We start from the raw sequence: 12,587 nt of genomic DNA on the forward strand, positions 1-12,587 counted from the left end.
ACAGAAATGTAAAATATGAACCAATTGCTCACTTTTTTAAATGTCTAATCATCTTGTTAATTCCCACCCCTTTTCGCAGCGCTGTATGACACAATTTCAAATGCTCAAATTCTAGTGTGATCACGGCATAACAGTCCATAGTGCAACACGCAAGCACTGTAATGCCTTTAGTAAATGCTCATCCTGATCTGATACGGAGGACATTGGCAAACAGTATCATTAAAAGTTAATAAATGGAATAATAATGAGTAATTAAGACAAGATTAACATAGCTACCCAGTCAGTTTGGTATCCAATTGCTGCCTCCGTGTTCTGATTTCACAGTGTAGTTTTGGATGACTTTTATTTTAAATTAAATATTATAGCCAAGTTTATACACAAATTTTTAACTAAGAAAAAGTGTGAAAAAAAACCTTTATCACACGTAATGATATGATGATGATGATTATAAAAAAACCTTCTTGAGTCTACATGCCTTCACTGTTTGATACAGCCCTTATTTGTCAAGTAAAATTGTAACCCATAGTATTATTATAAAATCGGTTTTGTTTTTATTATTATTTCAAGTTGTTTTATTGAAGTTTATTCCGTAAATTTTGTTTTAAGTGAATGTAATGTTCACTTAAAATTGTCAGGTTGTAAAATGTACTTTGATTACTTACATGTAAAAATAAAAGTGGATAAAGTTCATCAATTTAAAAAAAAATAAACTTTAACTTGGAAATATTTATATTGTTCACCCAAAAATGAAAATTGTCATCATTTACTCCCCCTTCACTTGTTTCAAACCTTAAAAAAATTATTCTTGATCACAAAAGAAGATATTTTGAAAAAATGCAGAAAACCTGTAACCATTGACTTCCAAAATATTTGTTTTTTTTCTACTATGGAAGTCAGTGGTTACATGTTTTCTGCTTTGTTCAAAATATCTTCTGTGTTAAACAGTGTGAACTTTATATATCATCTTCAATTACCTATTTTTACCTGAGATGTATGGAATTTAATATCTAGGAAATGGGAAATTTTCACTTGAATATAACCATGTTTTAGTGTCAAGAAAACTGGTTGTATCGATAGACCACAGTCTTCAGAAGTGCTACAGTCATGGTGGTTGAATATGAGTGAGCTGACCTTTGTTTGTTGTGCTCACCCAGAGGTGATGAAGGCTTCTCAGCAGGCCATTGAGCGTGGGGTCAAAGACTTTCTCTTCATCGACTACAAACGAAGGAGTGGCCATTTTGATGTGACGACTGTTGCCTCAATCAATGAAATCACGGACAAGGTTTGTGCACACCTCTGCTTACCACAGCCACATTCATTTTGAGTTGAGATGATATAAAGCGATGGTTGACCCAAAAATTTAATTTTGCTCTTAGTTTACTCATACAGAGAAAATCTAAGTAAAGCATTAGAGAAAAGTCCAGTAATAAATGGCTAACAATGCTTTGACAGTCAAAAACCCTCTTATATTAATTTTACTCATACTGTATAAAGCAAAATGAAATATGAAATCATTCTGTTATATCTTTCATAACACGGTTGAGAATAGAGATTCCCAAAAAGTTGGCCCATGCTAACCTTTGATTTGGCCCACCATTCAATTTGAGAAGAGAGCAGGAGAATGCTGGGGAGGGGGTTGGGATGAATATCTTTGAGAGATTGTCTTTTCGAATTTAATAAAACCTTTTGTTTGTTATTTTTGAAATTGGTTTTGGTTTCTAAATGGGTCTGATCTTTTAAAAATTTACATTCTGCAGCTTATTGTATTCAGCATTGAACTCCATTGTATTATTAATGGGATCATTTATATTTTTACTGTAATAAGTTGATTATAAAAATTAACATGCACCCTCACCGGCCACTTTATTAGGTACAGCCTACTAGTACTGTGTTGGACTGCCTTTTACCTTTCGAACTGCCTTAATCCTTCCTGGCATAGATTTAACAGGGTACGGGGAATATTCCTCAGAGATTTTGGTCCATATTGACATGACAGCATCACACAGTTGCTGCAGATTTGTCAGCTTTACATCCATGATGCGAATTTTCCCTTCCACCACATCCCAAAGGTGCTCTATTGGATTGAGATCTGGTGACTGTGGAGGTCATTTGAGTACAGTGAACTCATTGTCATGTTCAAGAAACCAGTCTCAGATGATTCATGCTTTATGACATGGCACGTTATCCTGCTGGAAGTAGCCATCAGAAGATGGGTACACTGGGCTTATAAAGGGATGGACATGGTCAGCAACAATATTGAGGTAGGCTGTGGCATTGACACGAGGCATAGTTGGCACTAATGGGCCCAAAATGTGCCAAGAAAATATCCCCAACACCATTACACCACCAGCATGAGCCTGGACAGCGTTGATACAAGGCAGGATGGATCCATGTTGTTGATGCCAAATTCTGACCCTACCAACCGAATATCACAGCAGAAATTGAGACTCATCAGACCAGGCAATGATTTTCCAATCTTCTATTGTCCAATTTTGGTGAGCCTGTGTAAATTATAGCCTCAGTTTCCTGTTCTTGCTGACAGGAGTGGCAAGTGTGGTCTTCTGCTCCTGTAGCCCATTTGCCTCAAGGTTCGACATGTTGTGCGTTCAGAGATGCTCTTCTGCATACCTCAGTTGTAAAGAGTTGCTGTTGCTTTTCTATCAGCTCAAATCAGTCTGCCCATTCTCCTCTAACCTCTGGCATCAACAACGCATTTGTGCCCACAGAACTGCCGCTCACTAGATATTTTCTCTTTTTCTGACCATTCTCTGTAAACCCTAGAGATGGTTGTGCGTAAAAATCCCAGTAGATCAGCAGTTTCTGAAATACTCATACCAGCCTGTCTGGCACCAATACCCATGCCACGTTCAAAGTTACTTAAATCACCTTTCTTCCCCATTTGGCTGCTCAATTTGAACTGCAGCAGATCGTATTAACCATGTCAACATGCCTAAATTCATTGAGTTGCTGCCATGTGATTGGCTAATTAGAGCTTTACAAGCAGTTGGACAGGTGTATCTAAAAAAGTGCCGGTAAGTGTATTTTAAAACAATGTTTTCTGTTTTTTTTTTTTTAATATTATGAAATTACCCATAGAAACTTTAATTCAATAGAGATTGGTATATTTACCTTTGGCCCAACACCCCTCCAAGTTTGGTTTTTGCCCCTTCATAAGAAACATTTTGTGCACCCCTGCTATAAACTCTTTCTCTATCTTTTGACAATAATCTTTGGAATAAAAAAAAAATTCTGAAAACAAAAATGCATTGTTTTTGCCTGTTCATCTCCTTTCATGTCACTTAAAACAATTATTTGAGCCCTGATGTCCATTACAGTAGTCATAGCATAACATATGAATAAAGCATCATTTTTCATAATTTTTTTCTTATTCTCTAAAGCTAAACTATGTAATGACGTGGAAAAAATACTAAATTCACAAAAAGATTTATTTTAGTCTGAACTAAGTAAATTTTCCTATTTTGTGTGAACTATCCCTTTAATAATCGGATAAATCTCTTTTAAGTAGAATAATATCAAGAGTCATTGTTGATGTTTGTTGATTGTGCTAAGCTGTTGTTTCTCTGTTGGCTTGTGCTGTATATGTGTAACATGACTCTATTCTGTGCCATGTCATTCTCTCCCATAGGACTGTCACTGTTTGCTTGACATTGCACCTCACGCTATTGAAAGGCTTCACAGCGTTCACATTTACCCAATCGTCATTTTCATACGCTACAAAAACGCAAAGCAGATAAAGTAAGTTTTCACATCCTCTTTTACACATACATATCAAAATAAGTAGAAACTGAATTCTTGGATGTCCTTATGGACCCTTCCAAACACGCATACAGGCATACACACTCTGTTCAAGGCCTTTTTGGCACATTTTTATGCCAAGAAGTTCCTGTGCGCTCCCCCAGGGCCCTGAAGACATTTGGGAAATGGAAAGCAGTTTTACTGTGTAGGCTGCATTTGACTTGGAAGAACTGCTGTTAAACGGATGAATATCTTGTCTCACTTTATATAGATATAGGACAAGATATATGGCAGCGTAGGCAGGCGCTTCACTCTTTCTGTCTGTGCCTCCTTCTTTGGTTGTCTGCTGAAGGTCGCTTTGTGAGATTCCAGACCTGGTTTATCAGACAGGCTGAGTTAAAGGGGATATGTCACGAGAATCAGATTTTTCCTTTTTTAATTGCTATAATCGAGTCCCTGGTGCATCTACCAACCCAGAAAACTAGCTGCAGCAGATAGACATGTTAGTACTAGAAAAAAAAAACATGTTCTGTTGTTCAATGTACAAGCTGATTTATACTCAACGCATTTGCTAGTTTGCTTGAGCGCACGCTGCGAATGTGCACATGTGCACATGGCAACGCATTTCATTTGAGTTGAATATGAATCACTTTAAAGAGATTTTGTCTCTTGCAACAGCTGTGGGAAAGGACAATATTTTTGTAAAAAAAAGTTTGGAAAAACTTGAGGGATATGTTTGTTAAAGGCAAAAAGAAAGGTCATGGCAAAAGTGGAGACGCAGGTGGTTTTAATACACAATGACAGAAATGTTTTTTTTACCATTCACAGGTTTTACACGGATGTATATATTACAATTTTGAATTTAAAACAGTTTAATAGTACAAAACTAAAATTAAGCAACAAATTATTTCTTTGGCAAATGGAAAGGGATATTTTATCCTATAAGTTAACAATATCAGGTTTTTTGCGGGGCCTTAAAAAGTTTTAAAATGTCTTAAATCCCAAAATCAAAATTTTAGGCCTTAAAAAGTCTTATATTTACTGAAATATTTTGTTGTAGGTCTTAAATCTTTTTTAAACAAGTCTTATTTTTTTTGTTCATGCATTGTTACCAAATCTGGCCGATCACCAACAATGCATCTCAATAAAATTGTAAACTTTTTTGTAAACATTTAAAAAGGTACATTTTAATTCTATTTATAATAATGGTTTCATTATTTTCCATACAAAAACATGTTTAAAGGTGCTCTATGTATTTACTGCTGAGAACACAGACCTGGACAGATTGCTATGCATAGATTTAGTTTGATTAGTATTTCTTTTTACTTTTAGAACTTGTTCATTTTTTTTTTTTTTTAAGAAAGTTTATGTTGGAAAAAAAGTGAATGGATAAAAGTAGAGCTTACTTGTTTTTACACAATATTTAAATTATTTGGCTATGAAATATATAATATATATATATATAATTTTTCATTATTATTCATTTATTCTTGCATTATCAAATGTATTAAATTATAATGTTCTTTTGATAGGGCAAATCTCTTCCATCTGGTCCATTCGAAAAATTCCTTAGCCTGTAGCCCTTCATGAGTCTAAAATTTCGTTCATAATGGTCTTAAAAATGTCTTAAAAAGTCTTAAATTTAACTTGGTGAAACCTGCAGAAACCCTGAAGGTACTAATGCCCTGTTTTTCTGGGCTTTACTGGTGATAATGGTCAGGAATGTTGGAATATTATTGCCTTTTTAGCATATAGGTAGCGGACACAAACTAGCCAGGAATTTTTTTTTTAATTATTTAGCTAGGTAAAACAGTGATTTTTCTCCAATTTTTAATCAACAGCCAGAAATGTGTGTATATTGGTATATATTACGTCACACACATATGCCCAGTAACTATAACACACTGTAGATTACTATATATTTTGTAAATAAAGTACAAATGTTTTTAATATATATTTGCTTTTTCATTGAAGCACAATTTTTATTTTTGTGCAATGATTCATTTGTAGATCGATAAAACAGCTACTGGCCACTTGAAAAATCTTTAGATGTTATTTATTTCATTTACTTGTAGGAGTTTACGATCAAAAATACATGCATAAACAGTTAAAAAATAACAAATATATATATATATATATATATATATATATATATATATATATATATATATATATATATATATATATATATATATATATATATATATATAAGTAATAACCACAAGGTAACTTTTTGTAAATTATTTGGTACGAGTATTAGCCAATTTTTTTTTCGCTTTTATTCTTGCTATAATACAAATTTATTTGTACAGTAATTTGTGGAGTAATGTTTTGTTTTATTAATATGTTAATAAACCTCAATAGGTAGAACTGTCTGAGATATGAACAAAAGCAAGGGATGCAACAAAGTTTGATTTAAAAAATCTTGAATGATATGACATAGTTCCAGAAACTCCCTACTTCTATGTTTATACGTATGAGTTTACGATCAGTTTTCTTTGACTGCCCCCTGACGTTTTAAAGAAAATCTCAATGGAGAACGCATCAAGTATCAAATATATTTGGCAGGTGAAAGTATAAATCAGTTTTACCAGTGAACATACGAGGACACATATAGGCTCCCAACATCCAAACCACTCAGGACAAGGTAAAATGATTAAACGTTTAATGCTTGTTAAACGTTTAAATGGTTTTGTTTTTGAAGGAAATGTGCTAAAGAGTGTCAGTAAAGAGTTAGATATTTACATATCAGAGTGCCTTAAAAAGACTGTGGTTTACAGTGAATTTATAATGGCTAAGGGCTGTTGTCAGGCAACATGTGAGTGCATGACTGCTGTAAAACAAAAACCGATTGTAAAGTGTGACTTTTTTGGGGTTTATTGCTTTTGTAAACTGGTTATCTCATATATTACACAATACTAATATATATTCGATAATATAAAAATTTCGTATATTTCAGAAAGCAAAATAATGGCGTTTCTTTGGCTCAGTACTGGTAAAGGAATCAGTCAACATGTGTTTTTATAATGTTTAATTTGGCTTTGAAACTGACTCAAAATATTTTATGAAAAAATGTTTTTTTGGATAAATCTGGTCATTTATTCTAATTAGCTGAGCTGCATTGGAAGCTGTTTCAAGTACTCTACAACATGCATCTTAAACTGTTGCTTGGCAACCATTTCCCTATCAGTACTGAACAAAAACTGTTTTATTTGCTTCGTTTTACTATGTACATAAACTATGTAAATGAATTAACTGTTTTATCAAAGCATAAGCCCATGAAGCTGTGGCTTACCATGAATTTATAACAGCTAAGGGGTGTTGTCAGGCAAGATGTGAAGCGGAGTGCTCAACCTCATTAGCCGTTATAAATTCTGTAAAACAAAAACCCATTGTACACTACCTTACAAAAGTCTTGTCGTCAAACCCAGTTGAAGGGTCAACAAATAATAACTTGACTTCAAGTTGATCATTTAGAAAAGTGTGAGAAGGCTGATTTTTTTTTTTGATGAATCATCTGTTGAACTGCATCCTAATAATCACAAATACTACAGGAGACCTATGAGAACCCACATGGACCCATGATTCTCACAGAAATCCATCAATTATGGTAAAGGAAAAGTCATGATTTTGGCGTGTGAAAGATCTGTCAACATCAACAGCCTGAGGAATTAAGACATTTTTGCTGCTCATCAGATTACAATCCACAGGAGAGGCCAAATTCTTCGGAAGGAGAGCACTCCTTCTCATACTTTAGCCTCCACATCAAAGTTCCTGAAAGCAAAGAAGGACAAAGTGCTCCAGTATTGGCCAGCCCAGTCACCAGACATGAACATTATTGGGCATGTCTGGAGTAAGATGGAGGAGACATTGAAGATCCAAATAATCTTGATGCACTCTGGGAGTCCTGCAAGAATGCTTTCTTTGCCATTCCAGATGACTTTATTAATAAGTTATTTGAGTCATTGCAGATGTATGGATGCAGTCGTCCAAGCTCATGGGAGTCATACACAATATTAATTATTTTTCCACTGCACCATGACTTTATATTCTATACTGTACATTATTTCTGTCAAGTGACAAGACCTTTGTCTAAGTAGTCAGACTTTACTGTCCTAATTAAATTATTAAAAATCAAGGCATGATCATATTTTATTTTGGTAAAATAAACAATTTAGAGGCCTTTGCCTTTCATTATAAGCCACTTTTGATACCAAAAGATCAACTAGAAGTTATTATTTGCTATTCCTAAAACTTGGATAGGTGACGACTTTTGTCAGGTAGTGTAAACTGCAACTTTTTGGGGTTTATTACTTTTATAAACTGTTTATGCCATGTATTTTACAAAAGCAATAAACATGTTCAATAACATATAAATAAATTCCATGTATTTCACAAAGCAAGTAATGGTGTTTCTTTGGATCAGTACTAATATATGAATGGTTGCCATGCAACAGATAACAGGTTTCAGTGTGGGTTTTTATAGTATTTTACATAAGCTTTGAAAGTGGCTCAAAATATTTAATGAAACTGATAGTTCTGGTTACTTATTTTGATTGGCTCAGTTGCATTGGAAGCAACTTGAAATACTCTACAAAATACATCTGAGACTGTTGCTTGGCAACCATTTCACTATCAGTACTTGGACAAAAAAATGTTTTAGTTGCTTTGTTTATCTATGAACATAAATTATGTATATGAAATAACAGTTTTATCAAAGCCATAAACCCATGAAGATGTGGCTTCATTAAGCATGATTCAGAGCAGAGTGAGCTTACTGCTTTATTTTGTGCCAGACATGCTTCACTAATGAGGGGTCAGTTCAACACTGTAAAGATGAAAGATGAGTCAATACTAACATTTCATGCTCCATCTTCATAACCAAAAGACTTCATATTTTAAGAATGGTTTCTTTTTAAATGTGCTCAGCAACATGCTGAGCCCAGAGCTGTTAGTTTTATCCCGAAAAAGCTCCTCATCAGCATAATTCATAAACTCACATTTATTAGGCTCTGTGTAGTCAGAGATTTTACATTTTTCTGTAAAGGCCAGGACACATCAAGCTGAAAGTTGACACTGAGTGCCACAGAAGGTATGCTGATTTTTTTTGTGCTCTGGTGGTTGAAAAATTTCTCAGACAGATTAGATTATTGGGCTGACCCTGTGATAGTAATTTAACACTTAGCGAGCTGTCTATTAGTAATCAAACAAAGTGTTTTGATTTCTGTCATGTTTACAAATGTTAATGTAACAATTATAAATTCTCACATTGCATTATGGGCATTCTCTAGTCATTTAGTGTACATCATTCGTTATTGTGGTGCGTTGTGGGATTGAGTGAGTGGACGTCAGAATGTCCACTATAGTTCGATATAGTGCTCCCTCAAATAGTGTGGTATTTAATGTTGCAATTTGTGTGACTCCTTTGAGTAGCTCCTCTCCATGTTTAACAAACAACCAATAGTTTTTTGTTATTTTCAGAGAACTGCCAATAAGAGTGGTTGAGGTTAAGTGCAAATAATCTAAAATAATGCAACCTCAGCACCTGATAGCTACTCCCCTTCCGTAACAAGAGCAAAGATGTGACAGTTTAGTGCATAAAGTGTTTTTTTATAATGGTTGAATAAATGCAAATAGTGCAATCATCATTAAAGTGCACTAATTCTTTTTAGAAATTTCAGTGTGAATACAGTACTTATACTATTAATACTACTAAATGGTGTAGAATAGTGCATGCACTGTAAAATATGCTGGATTTCACACAACTCCTTAATATTGTCCTTCATCAGACCCCCTAGTTTTTCACGGCTGTATAGTTTTTTTGCGACAATATATATATATATATATATATATATATATATATATATATATATATATATATATATTTTTTTTTTTTTTTTTTTTTTTTTTTTTATTATATTATTTACCATATTAGGTAGCCTACTATGTTAGGCGTGCAATCTGATACAATGACACAAGTCATTAAAATAATGCTTCTTTATTTTGGTCTCTTGTCAGGACAAGATCTAAAATGGTAGGGAATGAGCCATAGGAACTTTGTATAACTCTTATTTTTGTCCACGATCTTACTTTCTCTCATATTTCACTCCCCGAAGCATCTGTCTTGTACCTCACTCAGGAAATGCATTAAAGGGCACCTATAGTAAAAAATCTACTTTTCAAGCTGTTTGGACAGACATATGTGCATGTATGGTGTATAGACCGTCATATTGGGGTGATATAAGCACACCCAGTGTTTTTTTTTTCAATTTAACAACATATAAAACGGTGGACCAATTGGAGCGGTTTTCAAACCGACCGCAACTTTACGTAGGAGTGCAGTCCCCCCGCCCACCAATATTGATTGACAGGCGCGTCATCATATCCTCAGTTTGTTGATTCACGTCCGCCATTTGCAGCGTGAGTCGCAGCGATATCACTAAAGGAACACCCTAGCTCTATTTTTAGATGCAAGACTCATTGGGCTCAACACAAAAGCAATATTTTCCACATTATCACTCTAATCGAAATTATTGGTTGTATGTTTAGGTAGGTTTGCAAACATGTGTACTTCTCATTGAGTCTACCTTATACTTCAGCCGTTTGCATTTCTCGCGATCCCAGAAGCTCCCTGTGATCTTAACTAGCATGTGTTTTAAAAATTCTAAACATTGGTTTCTATCAGGGTACACTCAAGTCGACGGCTGGGCGCTGCGGACTTGAAGCACCGGTGTGTGTACCCTGATAGAAACCTATGTTTAGAATTCCAAAAATGCGTGGCGTGACGATTCGGGACACTTCATGTTTCTGCCGCGCCACAGAGAGTGTCTGGTGTGCTGTGCCATGTCGTGGCTTCGAGCGGCGCATCCGGTGCCTCAGTCAAAGTTAATTCATTGTGCGTGGTTATTAGTTTCTGTGTACAAGCTCGGCACTTGAAACTAGCACACAGTTGGCTGTAAAACTGTACAAAGACACATATGATTTTGTACTCTCTGCTTGGTCTGTGTCCGAGTCGTACATGTACGACTGAATGCGGATCCTCTCACTCCTGCTGCTCTCAGTCTTCCTGTCAGACTCTGTTGCAAACGCAGAGCGGGTGAGCTTGTTGATAAGGGGGTCTGACAAATCGATTAAGTTAGCTTAATCATTTTTACAAATTTAAGTGGATTGAACATAAAACAATTAAGTTGTCCTGCAAAAAACTTTTAGAAATTGTGTTGATTCAGCTCATTTTAAATAAGTAGTTGGCATTTTTTTGAGTGTAAGTAGATTTGGTATGCAACTTGATACTAACATCTAAAAAAACTTTATTATGATTTCATGGAGACTTTAAGAGTATAGTGGGTGATTTCAATTCAGATGCAGCATCAGTGTCAGCTGTTGGTGAAAGTGAGTGCTCTGACTGACTGTTTAGTTTAGGGCCCGAGAACAAAAGCTGAAGTGACGAAACTATGACGCACGCTAATCAAGAGCAAACACTAAAAAGTCTGATTTTTGATTATCAGACATATTTGCACAAGCAAAACCCTCTGTGGTGAACAGGAAGTACTGTGAAAATGATATATAAACACTAGGGCGGCTGCAAGATATTCGAAAAATCTGATATTGCAAAGCTTTGCTTGCTTAGTTATAGTCTCATTTCTAGTCCAAATAGCTACAAATTCTTAAATTATATTAAACTTAAAACAACCAAAATAATCTGTCAATGGGTTAAATAAAATAATCTTGTTTTTGCTTTGAAGTATAGATTTTTAGACAAGAAACTGGATAAAAATTCTGAAATATAATTCTGACTCAACATTGCATATCCTGTGATGTGAATATTGCAAATATGCACATTGCGATTTCGATGCTGATATAATATATTGTGCAACCCTGATAAACACACCTTTGCACTAGTTTTTGTTTCCCTTTGTGGAATGACAATACTGAATACTTGCCCCTGCAGGTATGGAAAGGTACATTCTCTCAAACAGACGCAGAACAAACATTCTTGTAATCCATTTGGTGTCGGATGCACCCCACCAAAGTGACAACACAGTCGAATTTCATTACTGTTAGTTTTTTTTTTTTTTTAAACATCAGCTTGGTGTGTCCTGGATTTTAAGATAAGAGAAATGTATTAATAATGTAATGTTTAAAGGCCAGCACATTGGAACAAAGCAGTAACATGCTTGTGGATGATTTTAATCCAGTAAATCAGACAGAAACTGTAACCTCTTCTTCTCCATCATTGCGGTTTGAACGTGCAATGCCCTATTTAGGTACCCACACTTCTTGAAAGTACTTAAATTTCAGAGACATTCAAGGTTTCACAAACATACAGTAGGTTCTTGAAAGTACTTGAATTAAGTTTGAAATGAAATTCATGGCCTTATTTCAACAATTGTACTGTGCTGCTGTCAAAAAGAGAATTTCTTAAATGAAAAGTCTTATATTTAAATCTTGTACAAGAACTATGACAGGATGTCTGCAGGGTATTAAAATCTCTTAAATTTCAAAATCAAAATGTTAAGTCTTAAAAAGTCGTAAAATTCACTGAAATATTGTGTTGTATGTCTTAAATCATTTTAAACAGGTCTTAATTTTCCTATGTCCATGTAAAGCTACCCTATCGGACCAACATCCATCCAATCACTAACATTTTATCTCAATAAAAGTTTCAACAATAGTTTATTAACTTTTATTTATTAGCTCTATTTACCAACTTATATTTCTATTTATTCTTACAATAACATTTGTTTTAAATGTTTTTTTTTTATGTTTTAACTGGGCCATTAGAAAAATTTCTTAGCATTTAGCCTTGTGTAAGTCTGAAATGTCAGTCATAA

General features: G+C 34.5%; 1 protein-coding gene across 1 annotated transcript in view; it reads left to right on the forward strand.

Annotated features, from left to right (window-relative positions):
- Positions 1-12,587, forward strand: part of dlg5a (discs, large homolog 5a (Drosophila)) — a 131,681-nt gene that overhangs the window by 106,609 nt on the left and 12,485 nt on the right. Inside the window, 2 exon segments of the mRNA XM_056471495.1 lie at positions 1,155-1,282; positions 3,647-3,756. Coding sequence (XP_056327470.1) covers positions 1,155-1,282; positions 3,647-3,756 — 238 coding nt within the window.

This window comes from Danio aesculapii, chromosome 13 (genome assembly GCF_903798145.1).
Source record: "Danio aesculapii chromosome 13, fDanAes4.1, whole genome shotgun sequence".
Classification (NCBI taxonomy): domain Eukaryota; kingdom Metazoa; phylum Chordata; class Actinopteri; order Cypriniformes; family Danionidae; genus Danio; species Danio aesculapii.